The sequence below is a fragment of the Antechinus flavipes genome, chromosome 3 (assembly GCF_016432865.1).
Source record: "Antechinus flavipes isolate AdamAnt ecotype Samford, QLD, Australia chromosome 3, AdamAnt_v2, whole genome shotgun sequence".
NCBI classification, from domain to species: Eukaryota; Metazoa; Chordata; class Mammalia; order Dasyuromorphia; family Dasyuridae; genus Antechinus; species Antechinus flavipes.
In genome coordinates, this window is record NC_067400.1 from 212,710,181 (window position 1) to 212,730,826 (window position 20,646).

At 33.3% G+C, this 20,646-nt stretch overlaps 1 protein-coding gene and 1 long non-coding RNA gene across 14 annotated transcripts in view; one reads left to right on the forward strand and one right to left on the reverse strand.

Annotated features, from left to right (window-relative positions):
* Window positions 1-20,646, reverse strand: part of TBL1X (transducin beta like 1 X-linked) — a 359,711-nt gene that overhangs the window by 52,053 nt on the left and 287,012 nt on the right. For all 12 annotated transcript variants that reach the window (XM_051984556.1, XM_051984558.1, XM_051984547.1 and 9 more), the window contains one exon: window positions 4,982-5,127. In XM_051984556.1, coding sequence (XP_051840516.1) covers window positions 4,982-5,127 — 146 coding nt within the window. The remainder of the gene's footprint in view (window positions 1-4,981; window positions 5,128-20,646) is intronic.
* LOC127553655 (uncharacterized) lies at window positions 1,427-10,869 on the forward strand. Of its 2 annotated transcripts, none has more exons than XR_007951793.1 (2): window positions 1,427-4,572; window positions 5,493-10,869. It is a non-coding gene; the product is annotated as an uncharacterized LOC127553655 (long non-coding RNA). The 2 variants fall into 2 exon arrangements; XR_007951792.1 differs by lacking the exon at window positions 1,427-4,572 and adding an exon at window positions 4,581-4,791.

Below are 20,646 nucleotides of genomic sequence, written 5' to 3' on the forward strand. Positions count from 1 at the left end.
CATATATAAGCAATACAATATACAATTATAAATATATATATGCTGTATATGCATATTAAAAAACATGTTTATAAGGTAATCTTTTCAGGAGAGAAGACACTGGCACGTCAAGGCATCAGGAAAGACATGACAAAAATTTACAATGATATATAAAATTATATATACACTGTCACACATACATACACATAAAATATACAAATTATATACAAAAATATAATATTTGATCATTAATTTTGGGAGGTATGAAAATAATATCCAGATGTAGTTAAGGGAAAAAATTAATAAGGGGGAACAAGACAAATGAAACCTTTGAGGCACAGTAGCAAAAAGTAAGGACAAAGTTAATTTTTAAAAAGAAAAAAAGTTTTTTAATTGAAATTTTAATTTCAATTTTCAAAAAGTAAAAACTAGGGCTATCTAAGCCTATGTTATGGAGATCTGAGTGTGGTGAGATGCCAGGGATTGATATCATGTTCTAGGCCCTTTACAATTTGATTCCAATCTACCTTTTTAGTTTTGTCTTAGTAATCTTTTAAATATTTACATTTCAGCCCAAATGGTCTTCTTCTTCTGCCTTTGCTATTCTGTTTTTTCATGTCTGGTGAGCATCAAGGTCACATGGTAGACTAGGCCTAGAATCAGGAGGACCTGAGTTCAAATCTGTCCTCAGATACTTCCTTAGTTGTGTGACCCTGGTCAAGTCATTTAATTAATCTTTGTTTGCTTCAGTTTCTTTATCTATATAATGGAGATGATAATAACTCTTACCTTCCAGGGCTGTTGTGAGGATATCACTAATTAGTCTTTATTTGCCTCAGTTTCCTTATCTGTATAATGGGGATGATAACTCTTACCTTCCAGAGCTATTGTGAGGACCAAATGAAATAGTAATTGTAAAGTACTAAGTAGAGTGCTTGGCATGTAATAAGTACTATATAAATGTTAACTATTGTTATTTATTATCATTTCTTTCCATCCCCCCCCCCCCCCCCAATTTAGGTTTCAACTCCTCCTCTACAAAACCTTCTTATTGGAAGTGATGAAATGAAAGAGTAATTGCAATCCTGGAACATAATGTCTGACTTGAAGACTTGCCCTCTATATCCTATGCCATTTTATTTCTCATACAATAGACAGTATTTAACACATGTCTGATAAATCAACTCACAAGTACTCTTATAGACTAAGGAAAATTTAGAAACTAGTACACATTTTTGTACTAAAGCTGATATAATTTTTGGAGCTTACATTATGGCAAGCCTGGGGGGGGAAAAATCTATGAATACTAGCCTTTAGATATAGTAAAATTAGCTCTTTCAAGATTTCAAATCCAAATCAGGAATGTCTTCAAGAACTAATTCACCATACATAAATCCAGACCCGACTCCTAAGGAATCTTATTTCATAGATTGAAATAAGTTATTTACCAACCTTGGATTAAGATTGTATTTAAGGTGAATGTGAAACCCATTCATGGGTTTAGATCTTGATCTAATGCTGATTCTGTTAATTGAACAATTACAGAAATATTTAAATTTCATATCTGGATGAGCTCTTCCTCTCTGCTAGACTCCTAGCTTGCCTCTACATCAATTTAAATTTCTTACTCTGTACAGTTCTCCACATACAGCATAAAATTCCTTTTAGTCTAAGCACATTCACACACTGTAACCATATGAAATCTGAACCTGCAGAGCTGGCCCTGACTTGATGTATAAATGCATTAGAAAGTACTTTTTTGCACATGTTTTTACTGTGACATTTTCAGCAATGAACTGACTAGATTCATTCTGCAGTATCAGAAAAACATGTTTCTTTTGAATACAAGCAGGACCCAAAGAAAGAAAAAAAAGGATATGTGCTTATGTGACGCTGGCAATACTTATATTAAAAGCAGTAACCATATAAATTAATTATTAAAAACTCTCTCAAACATTTAAAAAACTCCGACTCCTTTTTTCTTTAACTTCTACAGACATCAGTGATACATGAGGAGTTATTTCATTTTGTTTCTCATATTGGATGAGTTTAATCTCGTTAGGCTATAGCCGTCCTCACTCACAGAATGAGGGGGTTCCAAGAAGAGCTGGCAAGATAGTCATTTCCACCTTTAATGATCTTTAATGGTCACCTGTGTGAACACACATGGCACAACTTTGTGAAGTTTTAATTTCCATGTTTATACAAGGAGGCAAGAAGGAGGGAATTGGACTAAATATCCTCTGAGAACTCTTGTTTTATTTATTTATTTTTAAACTGATGCTCTAATCCCATGAATGGATGATCTCTTGAGTTCCAGTATTTTAGAAGAATTAGAAAAGGTAGGAAGGGTTTCCTGAGAATGGGATAGAACAGAAATCCCATATTGATCAAGCACTTAAAGGAACAATAAGAAGAGAGGAAAATAAAGGCAGTTAGGAGATCATACAGAAGACCTAACAAGTACTTGCGGATAAAGAAAGATAAAAGAAGGAGAAGGTCATTGGAGAGAACAGACACCCCAATTTAGAAGAAAAGGTATGGGAAAAGGAGAGAAATAGGCAGGAGATCTTCCATAATTTAAAAAATAGGGGATTTGGGGGGAGATTAAGGATCTGAGAAAAAGAAATAGAAATAGAAAAGACAAGTGGTTGAAATATGGGGTTGAACATAAGAATAGAAAAACATGGATAGTGAAGAAGGCTTGAAAGATGTTAGGATGTTTAACCTATATCTGATTGCTTGCTATTTTTAGATGGAAGGGAGAGGAAGGAGGAGAGAGGGAGAAAAATTTGGAACACAAGATTTTGCAAAGGTGAATATTGAAAAGTGTCTTTATAGTATTTGGAAAAATAAAATATCAAAAAAAAGTTGTTAGGATCAGAATGCCAAGAATGGTTGGTCTGTCAATGCATCTAAAAGCAACATTCCTGAAACAAACAACAACAAAAGCTGCTCTAATTGATCTTGTATTAACAGCAAAGATGAAAGTGATTATTTTTAGGCAAACTATTCTGCTCTTGAGTCTGGAGGGAAATGATTAAGGAGATTTTTAACAATATTGACTACTTAGCAGGCTTGGGAGGGAGGTTTGTTACAATATTTTGGAATCCATGATGATCCTTGTGAACATCATCATACTTCAGAGTTTCAGAAAGAGGGGATAAGTGATTGTTCTATCAGTTGTGCAAACTGGATTAAGATAAAGATGATGATGTTTTTAAGTGTTCAAGGCAGTGATTCTGTCTCTGTGGGATGAGTATCCTTGTGGAGGTTGGGGGTGGTGGTGGAGAAAAGATACAGAATTACTCTAAGAGTTCCTCTAATCTATATACCTACTAAGGATGGTCATTTCATTCTTTACTTGCTTCTAACAGTCTATACATTAAAACGAGGAAACATATCCTTGCTATACCGAATGAATATCTGATACTGATATTTTTATCTTGGAATTAAATGCTGTTGTGATTAATAAAATACAATTATATCTAAAAATATTACTGAATGCATGGTAGATGTTTTTAAATATGCTTTCTGTTTTGCAGAGTAGGGTGCTGGGCTTGGAGTCAATAAGAGCTAGATTCTAATTTTGCCTCTGATACTATTTGAATTAAGGTAAGTCACTTAACTTCTCTTTAATTGACTCAGATAATTCTCTAGAACATAGGGTAAGTCACAAATTCCTTGTCACTTGAAATACTCTCTAGGACTTACTTATTAAGTAAAAGACTTAATACAGAGTGGAGTAGGAAGTTCTCCTTGCTGAAATTATAGAACCTGTGTGCTACCATCATTTTTTTCTCCTGTAATTTTCCTTTTAAAAATTCTGAATTTCAAAATTTCTCCAATCCTTCCCTTCCCCTTTGGGAAGCAAGCAAAGATCTAAATTATTTTCTTAACCAAATGGATAACAACGATTCCACAATTACCATTGGTAGTATCAGATTAGTGTCTATGAAGTTATTTAATATAAAAAAAGATTCTTACACTCAAAAAGTTTGGGAACCACTAGTATATGAAAATAATATCTGAAGGGAAGGCAGGGATGCTGTTAAGGCTAATGGTGAGTGTAACAGGTGAAGGTATTCAAGGATATAGCTGAGAACTAGAGTTCTGTTGAAACTCTAGAAGGCCATGAAAAATTTGTTCAGATGAAAACCATATCTCTGAAACCTAAAATGAAGGCAGAATAAAAAAAAATGGGGAAAAAATGAATAAAAGTGAACCAACTGTCCCAAAGGAAATGATGTCAGAAGTCTGTAGAAGCCAAAGAAGCTTATGGGAGAACTGTTCTTTCATTTAATATTTTTAAATCATAAAGGAAAGAGGTGGGGGAGGGGTTTGAGTGGGAAGAAACAATTACATTATTTCAGGTTTTTATTTAAAACCATGCTTTAGTTTTCTGCTACTAATTCCACCCTTTTAAGGAAAAAAAAATAAAATTATGCTGGAAAATTGTTCACCCCGAAATCATAACCTCTTCTTTATTCTGCTTAATTCAGGTAAAACAATGCCATCTGTTTTTCCTGTGTGGTCACTTTTTTATCCACCTGCTTGCAGAGTCAAATGAGAAAAGACAAGACACCCTATGAAGTGAGCTTACCAAATGAGCATAACATCAAAATATTAAGTCGATGAAAAGCTGCTGTGTACTTTTTAATGATCTGAAAATGTGTTGTTTACATACTAAACATGATCGTTGTTCTATATATACAAAAAACACAGATGTATAAAGAGCACAGAAATCATACTTCTATTTTTATTTCTAGGTAACTAGCAGTCCCCAATTTATGAAGGAAATGAAAAGCAAAGGTGAAACACTTAAAATTTCTGTCCAGTACCTATCTGAAAAAAGTATTTAATTAATACTTGTTTTCCAAGACAGGAAGAGTTTTCAAACATTTCTCCCCAAAAGTGTGATTGCTCTGGCTGGCTTTTCTAACGAAAGCACATCAATAATTGCCCAAGTGTATGTTCTGCTTGTGGCAATAAAGAGACTTACTTCATTGATGCTTATCTCAGCTTCCACATACTGCAGGCCTTTCTGAAGAATGGAGATCAGGGCAGCAGGTGGCACTAGTGTTCCATTGATATTGGATTGACTGATGTGACTTTCAATACCAAATGTGAAGGCCGAATGGGAAAAACCTAAAAGCAGGAAAACAAGTCAAGATATAAAACCCAAGTTTATTGACAGTTGCATATCCGTTTATTTCTAAAAGTGATTATTGTTTAAAACTTCAACGTGCAGAAGTTAGTTCAGAATCCAACATTGGCTTTAGGTCTTGTAGGTGAAGAAACAGCTGGTGGGGAAGGGGAAATAGGAGAATGGGGAAGATGAGAGTTTTTGATACATGAAAAATTGGACTGCAAGAGGAAAACACATTTAGGAATTATACTATCAATTTCAATTTTAAAAACTCCAGTAATTAAAAAACCAAAAAGAATAGGGAATATGTTCTGGCTGAATCGTATTCTGATAAACATTTCACTCAAATCTCTTTTCCCCTTAGGTTAGTATCAATCTTTCCAGAAGCTCAACAGTAGGATCTCTTTCTTTGCACACGCTGTATATGGCCCCAGCATTGCTGTAGCTCACACAAGGGAGTCATTCTTTAAAAGAAGATAAGGAAAGAAAAAGCTTCTGCTCAGAGCTACAACTGGACACACAGAACAAATTAATTTTATGATGAAGCAAAAGGAAAAAAATAATACTCTCAGTCTGGAACTCTTTTCTGGAGTTTAGACAGTTTTGTCAATAGAAATAAATAAGAAATTCTCCCTACTGTTAATGTTAGTAGCCTGTTAATGGTGAGCTTTTCTCCATTACCCTTTCTTTATTTCTTGTATTGTCACCTTTTTAGCATGCTGAGAGTGATAAAACTCTTGGAACTTAAAAAGTATATTCTAGAATTAAGCTTTCTTTGAAAGAGCTTGGATTTAAACATCAGGGGAAACAAGGTAGAGCTGTGATGATATTTAAAAAAAAAAAGAGGCTTGGGTTGAGTAGTTAAGCTAGAGTCTTTCTCCATGTGTATGTAAGTATTTAAGTGGATGGGAAAAATCAATATAATTAATAAAAAATAATAGTTATCATTTACATAGTGTTTACTATATGCCAGACACTATGCTAAGTGTTTTATAATTATTATCTCATTTGAGCCTCACAAAAATCCTAGGAAGTTAGTTCTATTATTACTCCCATTTTACAGATGAGGAACCTGAGCATCACACACCTAATAAATGTTTGTATTTAGATTTGAATTCTGAGCTTCTTAATTCCAGATCTGGCACTTTTACTGGTCTGCCACCCAGCTACATAAATGGTCAGGGTTGGACTTGCTAGCTAGCTGGTACACGAGATAGTGGCTATTATGGTTTCTAGATACAGCCTCCGCCCTTCCTCCTTTTTGTCTTTAAATTTTCCCCACTTAAGTGTCACAGTTTCCTAAATTTCACTAGTAGAGAGATTTTTTGGCTTCATGAAAGATTCTCTTTTTAAAACATTAATAGGCCTTCAAAGGATAACAAATTGTTTTTGGTTTGAGGTAAACTAGTTTATTAGGTCATTTCTCTATGTGATAAGAGGAACAGCATAAAAAGTCTTAGATGCATATAGGAAGAAAGAACCTGAAGACTAGAAGGCAGTTTCTACAAGTTGGTTGAAGTGGAGATTGGTTTTGATGAGCAATTATTTTTCCATTGAGTTAATGTTGAACACCAATGGCAATCCATTTCATCTATGGTGAGTGACAAAGAAGTCAGTGCTTTAAAATATATTCTAATTAGATTTATCATCTTTATAAAGCCAGTTTAAAATCTATTAATTATGTTAGGGCAAATTTGTAAAATTCTCTATAGATTGAAATTCAGGTTTAAAAATCTCTTTTTTTCCCCTATCTTTCCAACAGCTCCACCTCTCAATCAGACATCAAATCTGGTGAAGAGATTTTTTTTGTGAGTGTGTACCCTTCTCCCACCCTATCGATTTCCAAGCGTTCTCTAAGATCACTTATTTACTATCCTAGTTCAGGGACCTTATCACTTAATGACTGAATTTCTGAAATTCTGAAATAGAATTTTCCACTCTCCTTTTAAAAAAAGGTTTTTATTTTTCAAATACATGCAAATATATTTTTCAACATTCACTACCGCAAAACCTTGTATTCCAAATTTTTTTCTTCTTCTCTCCCACCCCAGACAGCAAATAATCCAATATAGTTAAATATGTACAATTATTCTAGACATATTTGAAATAGGCTACCTAAGGCTACCATGAATCCTGAGTCACCCATCCCCAGTTCAAACTATATGCTGCCATGAGGTTAAGTCTTTAAAACAAGAGCTGTTCTCTCCTCCCAAACTCTGATATTTTGTTGTCCGTTTTTTAATTAATTCAATGATATCTAATGCTTGATAATCCCATTTGGGGTTTTGTTAGTAAAAATACTAGAATAGTTTGTCACTTTCTTCTACAGCTCATTTTCCAGATGAGAAAACTGAGGCAAAAATGGTTGAGTGATTTAACCAGCTATTAAATGCCCAAGGTTGTATTTGAACTCGGGGAAAAAAGTCTTGACTCCAGGCCTAATATTGTATCCATTGTGCCACTAGTCTTTTTGTTACCCCTATCACTTAGCATTGTGCCTGGTATAAACGTTGGTTGACTGACTTGTGGCATGAATAAAATTTGGAAAATTAGATTTTGAATTTCAGAACCCCAGTTTCTTCATATGTAAAATTCTTAGTCACAATAAACTAAAAGATTATAAGACAAATATTACTACATGAAAAATCATCTTTCGTTGCTCTGTTTTTTGCTGAGCCTTTCTAATGCCTTTTTTTTCTTTTAGAGCCATTTTAATTATTTTTACTATCTCTCTTCTCCTTTTTCATCATAATATAGAATCAAAATTTTTTCAATATTTGTTGCTATATTTAAATGTTTCCTGTTTTTAATTTGAAAAATATATGACTTGAAAATATGATTTCTTAAAAAAACCTTCAAAAATTATTATTTAAAAAATAAAGTGCTAAGACTCTCAAAAATTGATTTCCTTTTCCAATAGATAGGTGGCTCATAGTTAAAAAAAATAAGGAGGAGACATACATGATGAATTCAAAGTCTTTCAGCCCTTAAAATTTCTCAGTTCCATCACTAAACACTCTCCCTCCCTCCCTTTTCCCCTTCTCCCCTCTTCCTTCTTTTTCTCTTTCTTTCTTTCTTTTTCTCTTTTCTTCCTTTCTTCCTTCCACCTCAGAGTAAAATAGTATACTCATTCCTGGCCTCTTTTGATCACACCTCTTTTGCTTTGATATTATTTCATCTTTTTTTTTTCTTGACTCTCCAATATTATCATCATATAATCTTCTTTTCTTCCTACCTTATGTCTTCACATACTCCTAAATTTCTGGTAGTATGGTTTCCATTACTACTATTCTCCTTAAAACACTCTCTTAGTGATCATCCAATGGCCTGCTAATTGCCAAATACAATTGCTCTTTTAAATTCCCATTTATCCTCTCTGTAACATCTGATGGTGGTGATGTCCTTCCTTCTAAATGTCCTCTGTTCTTAGTCTTTCCCTTAACTCAGGGTAAGTATTATCCAAGTTTTAAAATTTGGCCTTTTGCTTATTCTCTTTCTAAAATTTTTCCCTTGAGTCATTTCATTTGTTCCTATGCCTTCACCTATCTGTGATGTGAAGATTCCCCCCTCTTTTAAATCTGTGGAATAAAAAAAGCACTTCTATAACATAGAATAATAAAATGCCTTCACTACATCTGTCTCCATCTTTGACCTTTTGATTTGAATAAGCTCCTTAACCAGCTTATAGTCTCATCTCACCTAAATGTCCTCAACAAATCTTAAACCTAACATGTCTAAAATTAAGTTTATTTTCTTCTTCCAAGCCCATTTCTTCTTTACCATTTCTATTGGTTGTATTACACCATTCACATGGCCTACTGTATCTGAAATCATGGTGTTGGTTTTAGTGTTTTCCTATCTCTTATATCTCATTTCTAATCAATTACTAAGTCGTGTCGACCATAATCTGATACCTCTCACTTATGTGATGTAGTCTCAGTTTATTATCTACAAGGATTATTACATTAGCTCTTGTAATACCTCTTTCCTTTACTCTTTCCTCCTCAACTAATGGATCTCAGATACTGAGTACTTCAGAAGCAATCTAGTCCAATATGAATAAAAGCCCTCTTTATGGTAAAAGGTATGCTGTTCAATTTCAGCTAGACATATTTCCTTATCTTCATTTTGTGATTAGTTTAATCTTAATGCTTAAAACTGACCATACTGGGCCTTTAATTTAAAAACCAAAACCAAAACAAATTTCAATAGATCTTAATGGCCTGCCAAATAAAATCAAACCAAAAACCATTTTCTTTCTCTAACACTCACCTCTCTAGTAGTCCTCAAATTTTCTCATTAGTAAAAGGATAGCCTTAGACATTATGACTGGTAAGGTCTCTTTTAACTCTAAATCTGATTAAGTGGCAGTTAGGATTTGAATTCATGTCTTATTACTTCATATCTAAAGCCTTCTGGACTGCCTTGTATATGTGAACAGGGTTAGGGCCAGAACTAAAATCCACATTTCCACTTCCTTTCCAACAATACTTTCATTACATGTAATGCCTGCTGCTTATCTGAACCTGATTTGCTAGTCTTTTAATTATAATATAATAAATTATAATAATTATTAAGAAAGTCTTTTAAAAATCTAAATATTAATCTGACCAAAAAAATGACCACATATAGTCATACCCAAAGAAATAAAACCAGTTTGATTTTAGGTAGGTAAAAGGTGTTTGCATATGTCTTGTGACTTCATATTTAATGCCTTATGGGCTGCTTCCTATATGTGAATAGTGTCAGGACCAGAACTAAAATCCACATTTTCACTTCCTTTCCAATAATACTTTCAATTACATGTATTGCCTGCTGTTTATCTGAACCTGATTTGCTAGCCTTTTAATTATATATGTAAAACATATAAATTATAATTAATTGCAATTATAATATGATATATTATAATAATTATTAAGAAAGCCTTAAAAAATCTAAATACTAATCTGACTAAAAAAAGAATAACTACATATAGTCATAATCAAAAGAAATAAAACCAGTTTGATTTTAGATAGGTAAAAGGAGTTCACATCATGTAACAACATTTTAAAAATATGTTTATGATGATATTATCTAATTTCTAATCACAATATATCATTTCAAATGTAATGTTAAAACTTCCATTCTTCAATCCTTGAATTCAATAATTACCCTCAAATAACCTTTCCTTACATTGAGTAATTTTAAAACTTTGCTTTCTGTGGAAAAATGGATTTCAATAGACAACTTTTTAACATTACCTTCATTAAGCTGTGCCCATATTATGCTATTAGTCTGCTTCTCCTCTCATTTTAACAAGATCTAATTGAGTACCAAGCGATATGACATTTTTCTAAAAAATGCTCCTGTGCTGAAGGAGCTTATCACTTAGGAAAGATGTGATAGATTCATGATACAATTCACAGACTCAGCATTACTTTGGGTAGATAGATGCCATGATTAAGAACATGTTACAAGAATGTAACAGATTAGAGATCAGTTTCCACTAATTACATGACCTGCATCAGTAACAACTGTTAAATGAAGTTTGTGTTTCTGAGCCAACCATTCAAATAGATTGGAATGAGATTAAAATTCATATTAAGCATTTGATGAGGGGGCAACTAGATGGCACAGTGGATAGAACACCAGCTCCAGGAGTTAGGAGGATCTGAATTCAAACTTAGTTCCAAACACTTTACCAACTGTGACCCTAGGCAAGTCACTTAATCCTAATTGCCTTGTGCACTCCCCCTCCCTCCCCCCCGCCAAAAAAAAAGCAATTGATGACTTAAATATTTCTACGTGTTTAACTTTTTTTTTTTTTTTTTAAATTAGAAACAACTACATGGTTCAATGGATAACATTCTAGACTTGGAATCAGAAAGTCCTATTCTAATCCTTTTTCAGATATTTATTCTCTATGTAAGTGATTTAACTTCTAGAGTTTCATAACAATAATTATGTTGAATTATTGTTGAATAATTGAATTGTTGAATAAGTTGAATAATATCTACTGATGTAAAAATCAATGGAATCATCAACATAAAGTCCTTTGCAAACCTTAAAGTGTCATGTAAATGTTTATTATTATTATTAATTTTTCTTACTTCCATGTCCTTATCTTAAGATAAGGATAAATTATATCATAAACCAGGATAAATTAAACCATTCTTACAAGAATTTTGGTATAAAGAGGCAGTAAAGTTTACCTTGAATAGCAAAACCCATGACCAAAATCAATGGGAATTATAAAAAGTATCTCTCATATCATTCCCTTTGGGAATGGGGAAAAAAACTCGACTGGCAGCTTTTCCAAACTGTCCTATATCTGAATCACTGAGCAAGGTTTTTTTTTTTTTTTTTTTTTTTTTTTTTTTTTTTTTTTTGGGGGGGGGTCACGAAATCTAAAGAGCCCATTTCTGATACACTTATTCATAAACATTAACTGAGCTACTACTATGTTCAGAAAACTATTTAGGAAGCTACAGGATGCATAAAGAAAGTGTACCATATAATAAATCTAGCCCCTGAAGAACTTAAAATCTCAAAGCAGGATTTGCACATGTAAAAGGTAAGAAATATTTAGAGATTGTATTATATGTAGAGATTGTATTAAGCACAACTGAGTGCTACACACCATGATAATGATATTATCTTTATAGATCACTAGTCTGAGAGGTCAGAAAAATACTTCATGGATCTGACCCTTGGAACCACTGACAATATTTGAATATTCAGAAGTAGAAAGATACTTCTAATAGAAGACAAACATTAGTGTGATCTGCTTTAGGAGAAAATAAATAGACCAGTTTGGCTGAAATAGAGGATTTGCTTTGGAGAATGGAAGGAAATAGATTGGAAAGGTAGGTCATGGCCAAATTGTGGAGTCCTTTAATGCAAGCTCTAAGTCAGTTTAATTCATTAGCACATCCTATATGCAAAGTACTGCTCCAGACTTTAGCGGGAGATACCAAATTTAGAAAAGACAAGCATCCTTGCTCTTTTGAAGCTTAAGATCTGACTATATTCAAAGTGCTACACAGGATAAGGGGGAAGGAAATAGCCTATATATTAGTGAAGGTGACCAGAGAAGACTGAATGGAGATGGGTGCATTTGAGTTGTTTTCAAAGATGAGTAGGAATTTCAGTAAGAAAAGGGAGAGAAAATGATATTGAAGGAATAGAAAACAGCATTAAAAAAAAAATAATGAGGTTAAAAAAATGAGGGGATAAATGCATAGAAAGACCATTAGAAGTAAAGAGACAAGCAGAACATCTCTGAAAGTTAAAAGTTGAATTTAATATATAGTTAAAAAGAAAGCTAGCTGTAAATAATAATCACAATTTCATGTATACCTTTTTCTATTCTACTTTATATATGTATATAAAGTTTTACTTTATATATATGTAAATATAAATATATACATCTCAAGTTTGCACATTTTAGTTTAGAATAATTAAAAAAACACATTTTGTAATTTTCTACATTAAAAAAAAATTCCATAGGATTTAAGAATTGGAAGAAACCTTAGCTAACTTAGGTTTTGTATTCTTTCTTTCTTCCATTGTAGTATAATTGTTTCTTAATTTTTATCAATCAACAAATATTTATTAATATTTATAGTACTTATAATACAGATATTTATAATTATAACAATATAAATATCTATAAATATAGATATTTATAGTAAAAGTACTATGATAGCACTGAATGAATGGAGGCGAATCCAAAAAAGGCATAAACATACAACCCTACAAATGAGATATGGGCCATATAGCTACTAGTTTGGTGTTAGGAGACGCTGAATATTGTTGCTGAACAGCAATTATCTTTTTTGCATTTGACCTTGAGAATTCAAAGCCAATGATCATATTAATCATCTCATGCAAGGGCACTACTACTCACACTGAGTGACCACACTTTTCCTGAATGCTTATCAAAGTTGGCAACATTAGGCTTTTCCACCCAAGAAATCCCTGGGAGTGAAGAGCTAGATGTCACTAAAAGAGATGGAAATACTTAGATCTGTTACAGAGAACAGGCAAGAAAGTTTTTAAAGGGAGAGAAGTAAAAGAGCTTCCAGAAGCTTTGATGAAACATGTGTGAGTACAATTGGCCAGAATGTCCCAGGTGTGTTTTTTTCTGTAAGCCTGAAGCATTTGCTGAAGTCAGTGGGATTTTTGTGAACTTAGGAAGCCATATGATGAAGAACATTGTTTTAGCTATAGAAAACTGACCTTAAAGCAGACTGATCAATAGCTCTAATCGATTAACATTTTTAAAATAAAAAAATCTGAGATCTATATCTAACATAGGTTCATTCAGCACTGGAAAAACAAGCCATTCATACATCCCAAAATTTAGATGCTAACAAGTAGCTACTATCCTAGATCTAATCTTACAAATTGTGTTGAAGAACAAGCAAATGAGATCAAAACAAGTGGGAGGGGAGTGTACCAAGAGCAGGGGAAAGGAGCCTGTAGAGAATGGTTCTGATTATAAAATGGGTAACATAAGGATTTGGTTTTTAAAAGAATCTTAAGAAAGAATCTTCAGCAGAAAAGGCTTTGGTTTCTACAAGTTAAAATATTTGCTCTGCAAGGGAAATGTCTTATGAATTAAATGTATTAGCAGTTCTAAATTCTAAAAACCTAGGTAATGCGCATGTATCAAAAATGGACCATATACCTGCTTTGCATTTTCTTACAATTCTAAAACCGTTTAATAGTTTTTGTTCACTGCATAGATACTCTCTCTCCTCCCCTCTGACTATTGAATTCTTTAAGTCTCAACTAAAATCCCATTTTTAAAAAAAATATCATCTTCTAAAAGAAGCGTTTCCTAACCCCTCTTAATTCCAATGCATTCCTTCTTTTAATTATTTCCTACTTATCCTGTATAGACCTTGATTGGTACATAGTTGTGTGCATGTTGTCTTCCCCATTAAATTGTAATCTTCTTGAGGGAAGGGACTGCCTTTTATCCCTTTTCTTATCCCCAGTGCTTAGCATACTGTCTGGTACATAGTAGGTGCCAATGGTATTAAACATTAATAAATGTTTGTTAATCGATTTATCATTTATTTTGGGCAATATTTCTATCATACAGCTCTCTAGTTTTGACTAGTTCATTTTGTCTTTTTTTCTTATTAGGACATTTTTTTTCTTGTTTCTCTACAAAAATATCATTTATTCTACACAGGAAAGCAAACACATTGTATTTCACAACACAAACTAACACCGAGGAGAGACATCTGAAGCTGTAAGAGCAATGTTTGTTCTGAATAAGTCATTTTACTTCAATGGCTTCAGTTTTCTTAAAGAGGATCTTTAATATCTCTGACCTCTAAATACAGGACTCTATAAAGTTATTACATTTTTAAAATGCAAAGAATACAAAAAAAGGAAAGACTATATTACATAATAACTACCTTACATTTAAATATGACTTTAAGGGATGAATTAGAGAGCATAGTTTTTTGGTGAAAATATTTAATATAGATTTGTATTGATAAATTAAGTGCCATGTAGTAATATTTACTGCATAAATTCACATAAGAATACTACAAATCAAGGCCAAATTACCAAAGAGAAAAAGGGGAACTATATCTAAGACAAAATTAATCTTGATCCTTTTAAAATGGCTTGCAAAGTCATTCTTTTATTTCTAGTGAGTCTGAATATAACTAATTCGGCGGTTCATCTGAGAACATTATAATGAAATAGTTCCTTTCTATAAACTAACAAAAACTGTCAAAGGAACAGATTATGAGTCAAAAAACAATCAAAAGGTAATAAGAAGTCGAATATTTTCAAAAGATTCTTCTAACACCATTCATAAGTTTAAAATACTAAAATAAACATGTATTGCAAAATTTGAGGATATTTCTGAAATGAAAAGAATTTAAAATTTTGTATTTCCCTCCGTTATGACAAATTGTCCTTGAATGGCATGAGCTCCAATTGTCACCAGGGAGGTTAGATGACATGACTTCTCAGTTTTCTTTTAGTTTTTTCAGCCTTGAAAAATGTTTTTCTTTGCCAATAAAATGACATGCACGTACAGGTACCTATATGTATATATTTTCATGTTCATTGAAGAAGAGAAAAAGAAGATTGTATGTGAAATTGTAGATCTGTTATGTACAACTTACTTTTCTTTATAATGCATAATTTCAACTTGTAGTTTTTCAAAGCTGTTCTGCTTGTCTTTTTTCTGGCTTTTCTTTTTTGTGTTCCTTGCATTTTTAAAAACACCACTTTATATGACAGATGGCAAATTAATAGAATGTTATTATAATAGCTAGTATTTAGTCTATAGACTTAAAATATAAATAACTTAAAGAATAATTTTTAAAAATAATCTTCCCTATTAGAGAAAGGTAGGGCTCCTGAGAGAATATCTTTAACATTAGGAAGCTAATATCATAAAAAATGGCCACATTCTCTTGAAAATGGTTATCGTCAGATGGAATGATATGGAGGTTTCTGACTCAGTATATTTTTTATATTTACTCAGAAAATATAAATGAGAAGTTAGGATGTTAGTTTTAGGCTAGAAGTGAATTTAAAGATGTCATCTTAAAGAGGTTCAATTCCTTCATTTTAGAGATGAAGAAGCTGAATGAAGCAAGCTTGGAATGATTAATTGGCTTGTATAGGGTTATGGAGATAAGTATTCTGAGGTGAAATTCAAATTTATGGCATCCTAACTCCAAGTCAAGAAATCTATCCACCACTATGCCAGCTCCCTCTCCTACTATACCTGGATGTCTCTCTTATTTATTCTAGCTCTATTGATCAAAGGGAAGGTTTGACAGCAATATGAAAGGTCAGTGAGAAATCCTGTGCACAAACTACTTGAGTTGTGGGAAATGGGATAGAGTACTTTAAGAAAGCAAATTAAAATTACTAGGTATTAAGTATTGAGCTTCTTTTCAACAATGCAGTGATTCAAGGCAATTCCAATAGAAATCCATCTAGGGCATAGTCCCCCTTTAAGGTATTGTTTGTTTTTTCATTCTCATGTCCCATTTGATTTGATTTTTCTTGCCTAACAAGGCAAATATGGAACCATTTAAAAGAATTGCATGTCTAACCTATATCAGATTGCTTGTTGTCTTGGGGGAGGAAGAGAGAAAAATTTGGAACACAAAGTTTGCAAAAATAAATATTGAAAATTGTCTTTACATGTATTTGGAAAAATAAAATACTATTGGAAAAATAATAATAAAAATAATTCAGCTAGTCTTGCATAGTGCTGATTAAGGACCATCTTTGGTGTTTGGAAGACCTGGGTTTAAGTACTATTTTTGGAATTTATTAGATTTGAGTAAATCATTTACTCTCTTAAAAGCCACAGAAAACTAAGATTATAAATTAAGGATGAGTTACTAATTGATTGAAAGTTTCACTTGTCTTCCCTACTTAAGTCTGAATGTTCCCAGTTAAAATAAAAGACCAAAACAATCACCCAACAAACGCCCCAAATATCTCCCCCTCAACTCTCAAATTAACAGAAAACCTAGGCAAAATAGAGGGCATGTGATGAGAGAGAAAGGAATAAATGTGACAGATGTGAAGGTGAAATTGACAGTAGCTGGCAACTAACTGGTACAGGGGAAGGAAATGAAGTTAAGGATCAAGAGGTTAGTTAAGAGGAGGAGTGGATTTAGAAGAAAAGATATCAAGTTCTGTTTGGAGTATGTTGAATTTGAAATGCCTAAGGGACACTCAGGTGAAGATGCCAAAAGGCAGCTGTAGATCTCCCAGGACCGGAGCAAGTGATAAATGAAGACAACCATGTGTCTCTATTGTTTCCTTTTGAAATTATAAAGAACAAGGAGAGTTCAGGCTAGATTTAAAAGAAAGAAGGAAAAAAATAGGAAAGGAAGAATGGAAAAAAAACAAGACAAAATGATGAATCAATATTCATTCCCTGTGGATACTCATAAGAGAAATGAATTTCTTATGCAGGTAAAGTGACAAAAGAAGAAAAAAATGAAAAGCAGAATTACTTCATACATGGAATAATTATGAAATAAGGCAGACAGAGAAATCTAATTTATATGCTTCTATCATTTTCTTCTTCCTTTCTTCTACAAGTACCGATAATTCTTATAACATCCTTGTTTACAGTAGAATTAGTACAGCTTTTCTCCTATCATTATTTCCTGGATCATAAAGGTGTATGATCCTATAGAACTCAGGCACTCATTGGAAGATTTCCTAAATTCCACTCAGCACAGTTACTGGTAAAGGACATGGTGAAATTAGAGAGAATAAGCTTTCTAATGGGCTATGGGTAGGGAAGCAGAGAAAGTAAAGGCAAAAATGATAACGTACAGGCTAAAAAAACCAATGACACTGGTTAAGGAAACACAGCAAGATAAAAACACAAGAAAAGAGAAGAAAACTAAGAAATTTGTCATGAATATTTGTAATTGAGAAAAGAAGGTAAATAAAAAATTTATCATAATACTTGTGTGGTGTTTTTCTTCTTTAAAATATAAGATGATTCTCTCTGGGAGCAAGTTTCTTGTGGAGGTTTTCTGGAGGCAGCCTTCGTTTCAGTTACAAGTTATAATTACTCCAAATGAAGCCAGGTGCTAAAAGTTCAAATCTTTTATTGCTTCCTCCAAAACAGCCTGGTTAGTTTTTCTTAGAGGCCTATCTTTCTGTTTGGTTCCAAGAGTTCTTGCAGTTGTCCTTTGCCTCTGCTTTTTTCAGCCTCCAGCCAGCACAAAGGTGGAAGATGGAATGAATCTCTCTTGCCTCTGAGAGAGGGCTTCTGGCTCTCAACTGACTTGACGCTCCCCTCTCAATCTTTTCAGCTGAACTAACTAACTGAGCCTCTGTCTGCTTCTTATATATGATCTCCTCTGAGAGAGTGGGATTATGGGATCTGAGAGTGGGATCTCAGCCAAATTACATGAAGAGGGGTTTCCTCCCAGAGTGCCCTAAGAGCTTCTTGCTTATATGAGCTCTCTAAAGGTGTGAACACAAGCATTGTTTTTATCAGTAGCTTGTTTCTTCTGGCCCATAACATCTCCTTGTAAGACCAGATCAGTCATACTGAACCATGCTAAATTAGATAATTATTGTCTCTATCAACTTTAATGACTTTACACTTTGTAAGGATTCCAACATACTTGGGAGTTTACTTTTCACTTGGATAATTTGATTTATTTTGTCTCATTAGAAGATTACAATTCAGTATAGTCGCTACAAAATTTAAGTTTGAAGTTAGACTAACATTAAATATAAAAAGATATGTTACAATTCAGTCATGAATGGAAGTTCAACCTATCTGATCTCCATCTTGGTTCTAAATAACACATATAGACCTAGAAATCAAACTTAAGATTTGAAGAAACTTAAGGTAAGAAATCAAACTTAAGCTCCTGATTCTTGCCTCATTTCTCTTATAGAATTTTGCCAGGGAAAATTATGTGAAGAGAGAAATCATTTATATATTGGAGCTGTACTATTTCATGACTTGCTATAACATGAAATTCAGTATAAAATATGATTATCTTGGACCCGATCCAAGGGAAATACCAGAAAAGCCTTGTTAAAACATGGTTTCACTCATAACACCTGGCCTAAATCCCAAGAGCAGTATAACAGAGATGCTTGACTATATGACTATTACTGTACCATAGCTTGCCTTGCCAAGATGAATGATGAGCTAGCTAGGACCAAAGCATAGAGAGCTAGAGTGGCAGATTATATAAGAAAAAGAAGCAATATATTTCCAAAATAAGGGGGGAGGATTTTCTAGAGCTAGACAAAAATAGAAAAGTAAATAATAGGACATAAAAGATACTCATTGACCTGAATTGTACAGGTGGGTTAATAGGTTCCTCATGAATGGAGGTCTTTGAGGTAGATAGGATAGCTAGGTTCTCTACAGAACTTTTTGATTCTGTAGTATTTCCTAAGTATACATGACACCCCAAAAAGAAACCTGAACATAATATGCTATGCAACTTCCTTCTTGTATATCTAGGTATTTTTGATGATCTATGAATGAGAAGAGGGGCACATAAAAAAATGATTTACTGCACTGCTATTTCCCCTTTGTTACTCTAGCATGTCAAAAGGGAAAGGAAGGTAGCAAAAAAGCACATGAGCAGAACTGGAAGTGAGAGGGAGAATGGAGTGGGAGAGCAAGCAGCCGCAAAGCCCCTCACAGCATTATATAATTTGTATAGAATTACATATATAGAAATTATTATATAATTTGTTTAGAAATTATGGACAACCACACATTTAAAGAAGAGTATTAAAAGGTAGGAATGTCCTGATATTGGGTCTATGGTGGGACTTTTCTGGATCAGTAAGACCTTCACCACCATTACCATCAAAAAGGCAATGGGTGTTGAGAATCACACCCAAAGAATTTCTAAATGGGAAAAGACTTCAGCTTACTCTGTAACTTGAAAAAAAAGAAATTTACAAGCACACCTTGCTCATCTAGTCTTTGCTTGACAATTTTTGAGGGTGAACCCACTTCCTCTTGATGCTTAACCGTTAGCAATTTTTCTTTATTCTGACTCTCTGCAACTTCCATCATGAGTCTTATTTCTGTTTTCTGGGGCCAAGCAGAAAAGGCCTGATTTCTCTAACACATTATAGCCTTTGAAATTATTAAAGATGGTTCTCATACACCATCCCCCTTTTTTATCTCCAGGATCTTTTCTGGGTATTCCTTAAATCAATCTTCCGATGGGAAGAATATTGTTCTTAAAATATGTTGCTCAGAAGTGAACCAATACTCCGGATGTGGTCTGACCAAGGCAGGGTACAGAGCATATTCTCAATTATTTGATGTCTTCAGATTAAACTATATTTTTATATATGCCATCTGAGCTCAGTTTCTGATTCAGATTCAACAAACATTTATTGCCAAATGTGTATAAGACAATTAGGCAATGAAGATATAAAGATGGGCAAGAAGTAATTCTTGTGTTCAAGAAGCTTAGATTCTACTGAGAGGATATGCCATGTGCACAAAGAAAAAGTAAACACAGAGTAATAAGAAGGCAATTTCAAGAGTGAAATATAAGTAACTGAGGCATTATGGGGCCTGAAAAATACTGGGCTATGAGCATCAACAGGGCATTGAGAGGCAGAATCTGGAGAATGGTACTAGATTGCCAGCCTAAGCCAATGACATTGTATATTGTCTTCCTCTTTATGTTAGCTCCTTGAGAGAGTCACGTGAAATGTCTTTATTTTTATATACCCAGTACTCAGCATGGTGTTTGGCACATATTCAATGCTAGCTTAAAGCTTTTCCATTCATGAAGTTGGCAAATCACTTTTTTCTCAAAGAAACCTATTAGGCAGATAAACAAATATTATTAAATCCACTTTTACATACAAGGAACAGAGAGACTTGACCTTAATCTATAACTATTAGATATCAAAGCCAGAATTAGAGGTTGTCAGATTTCAATTCCAGTGCTCTTTCCACTGGACCACAATGCCTCAAATTTTTTGCAAATCAAAACATGAAGCTAGAAAGTAAG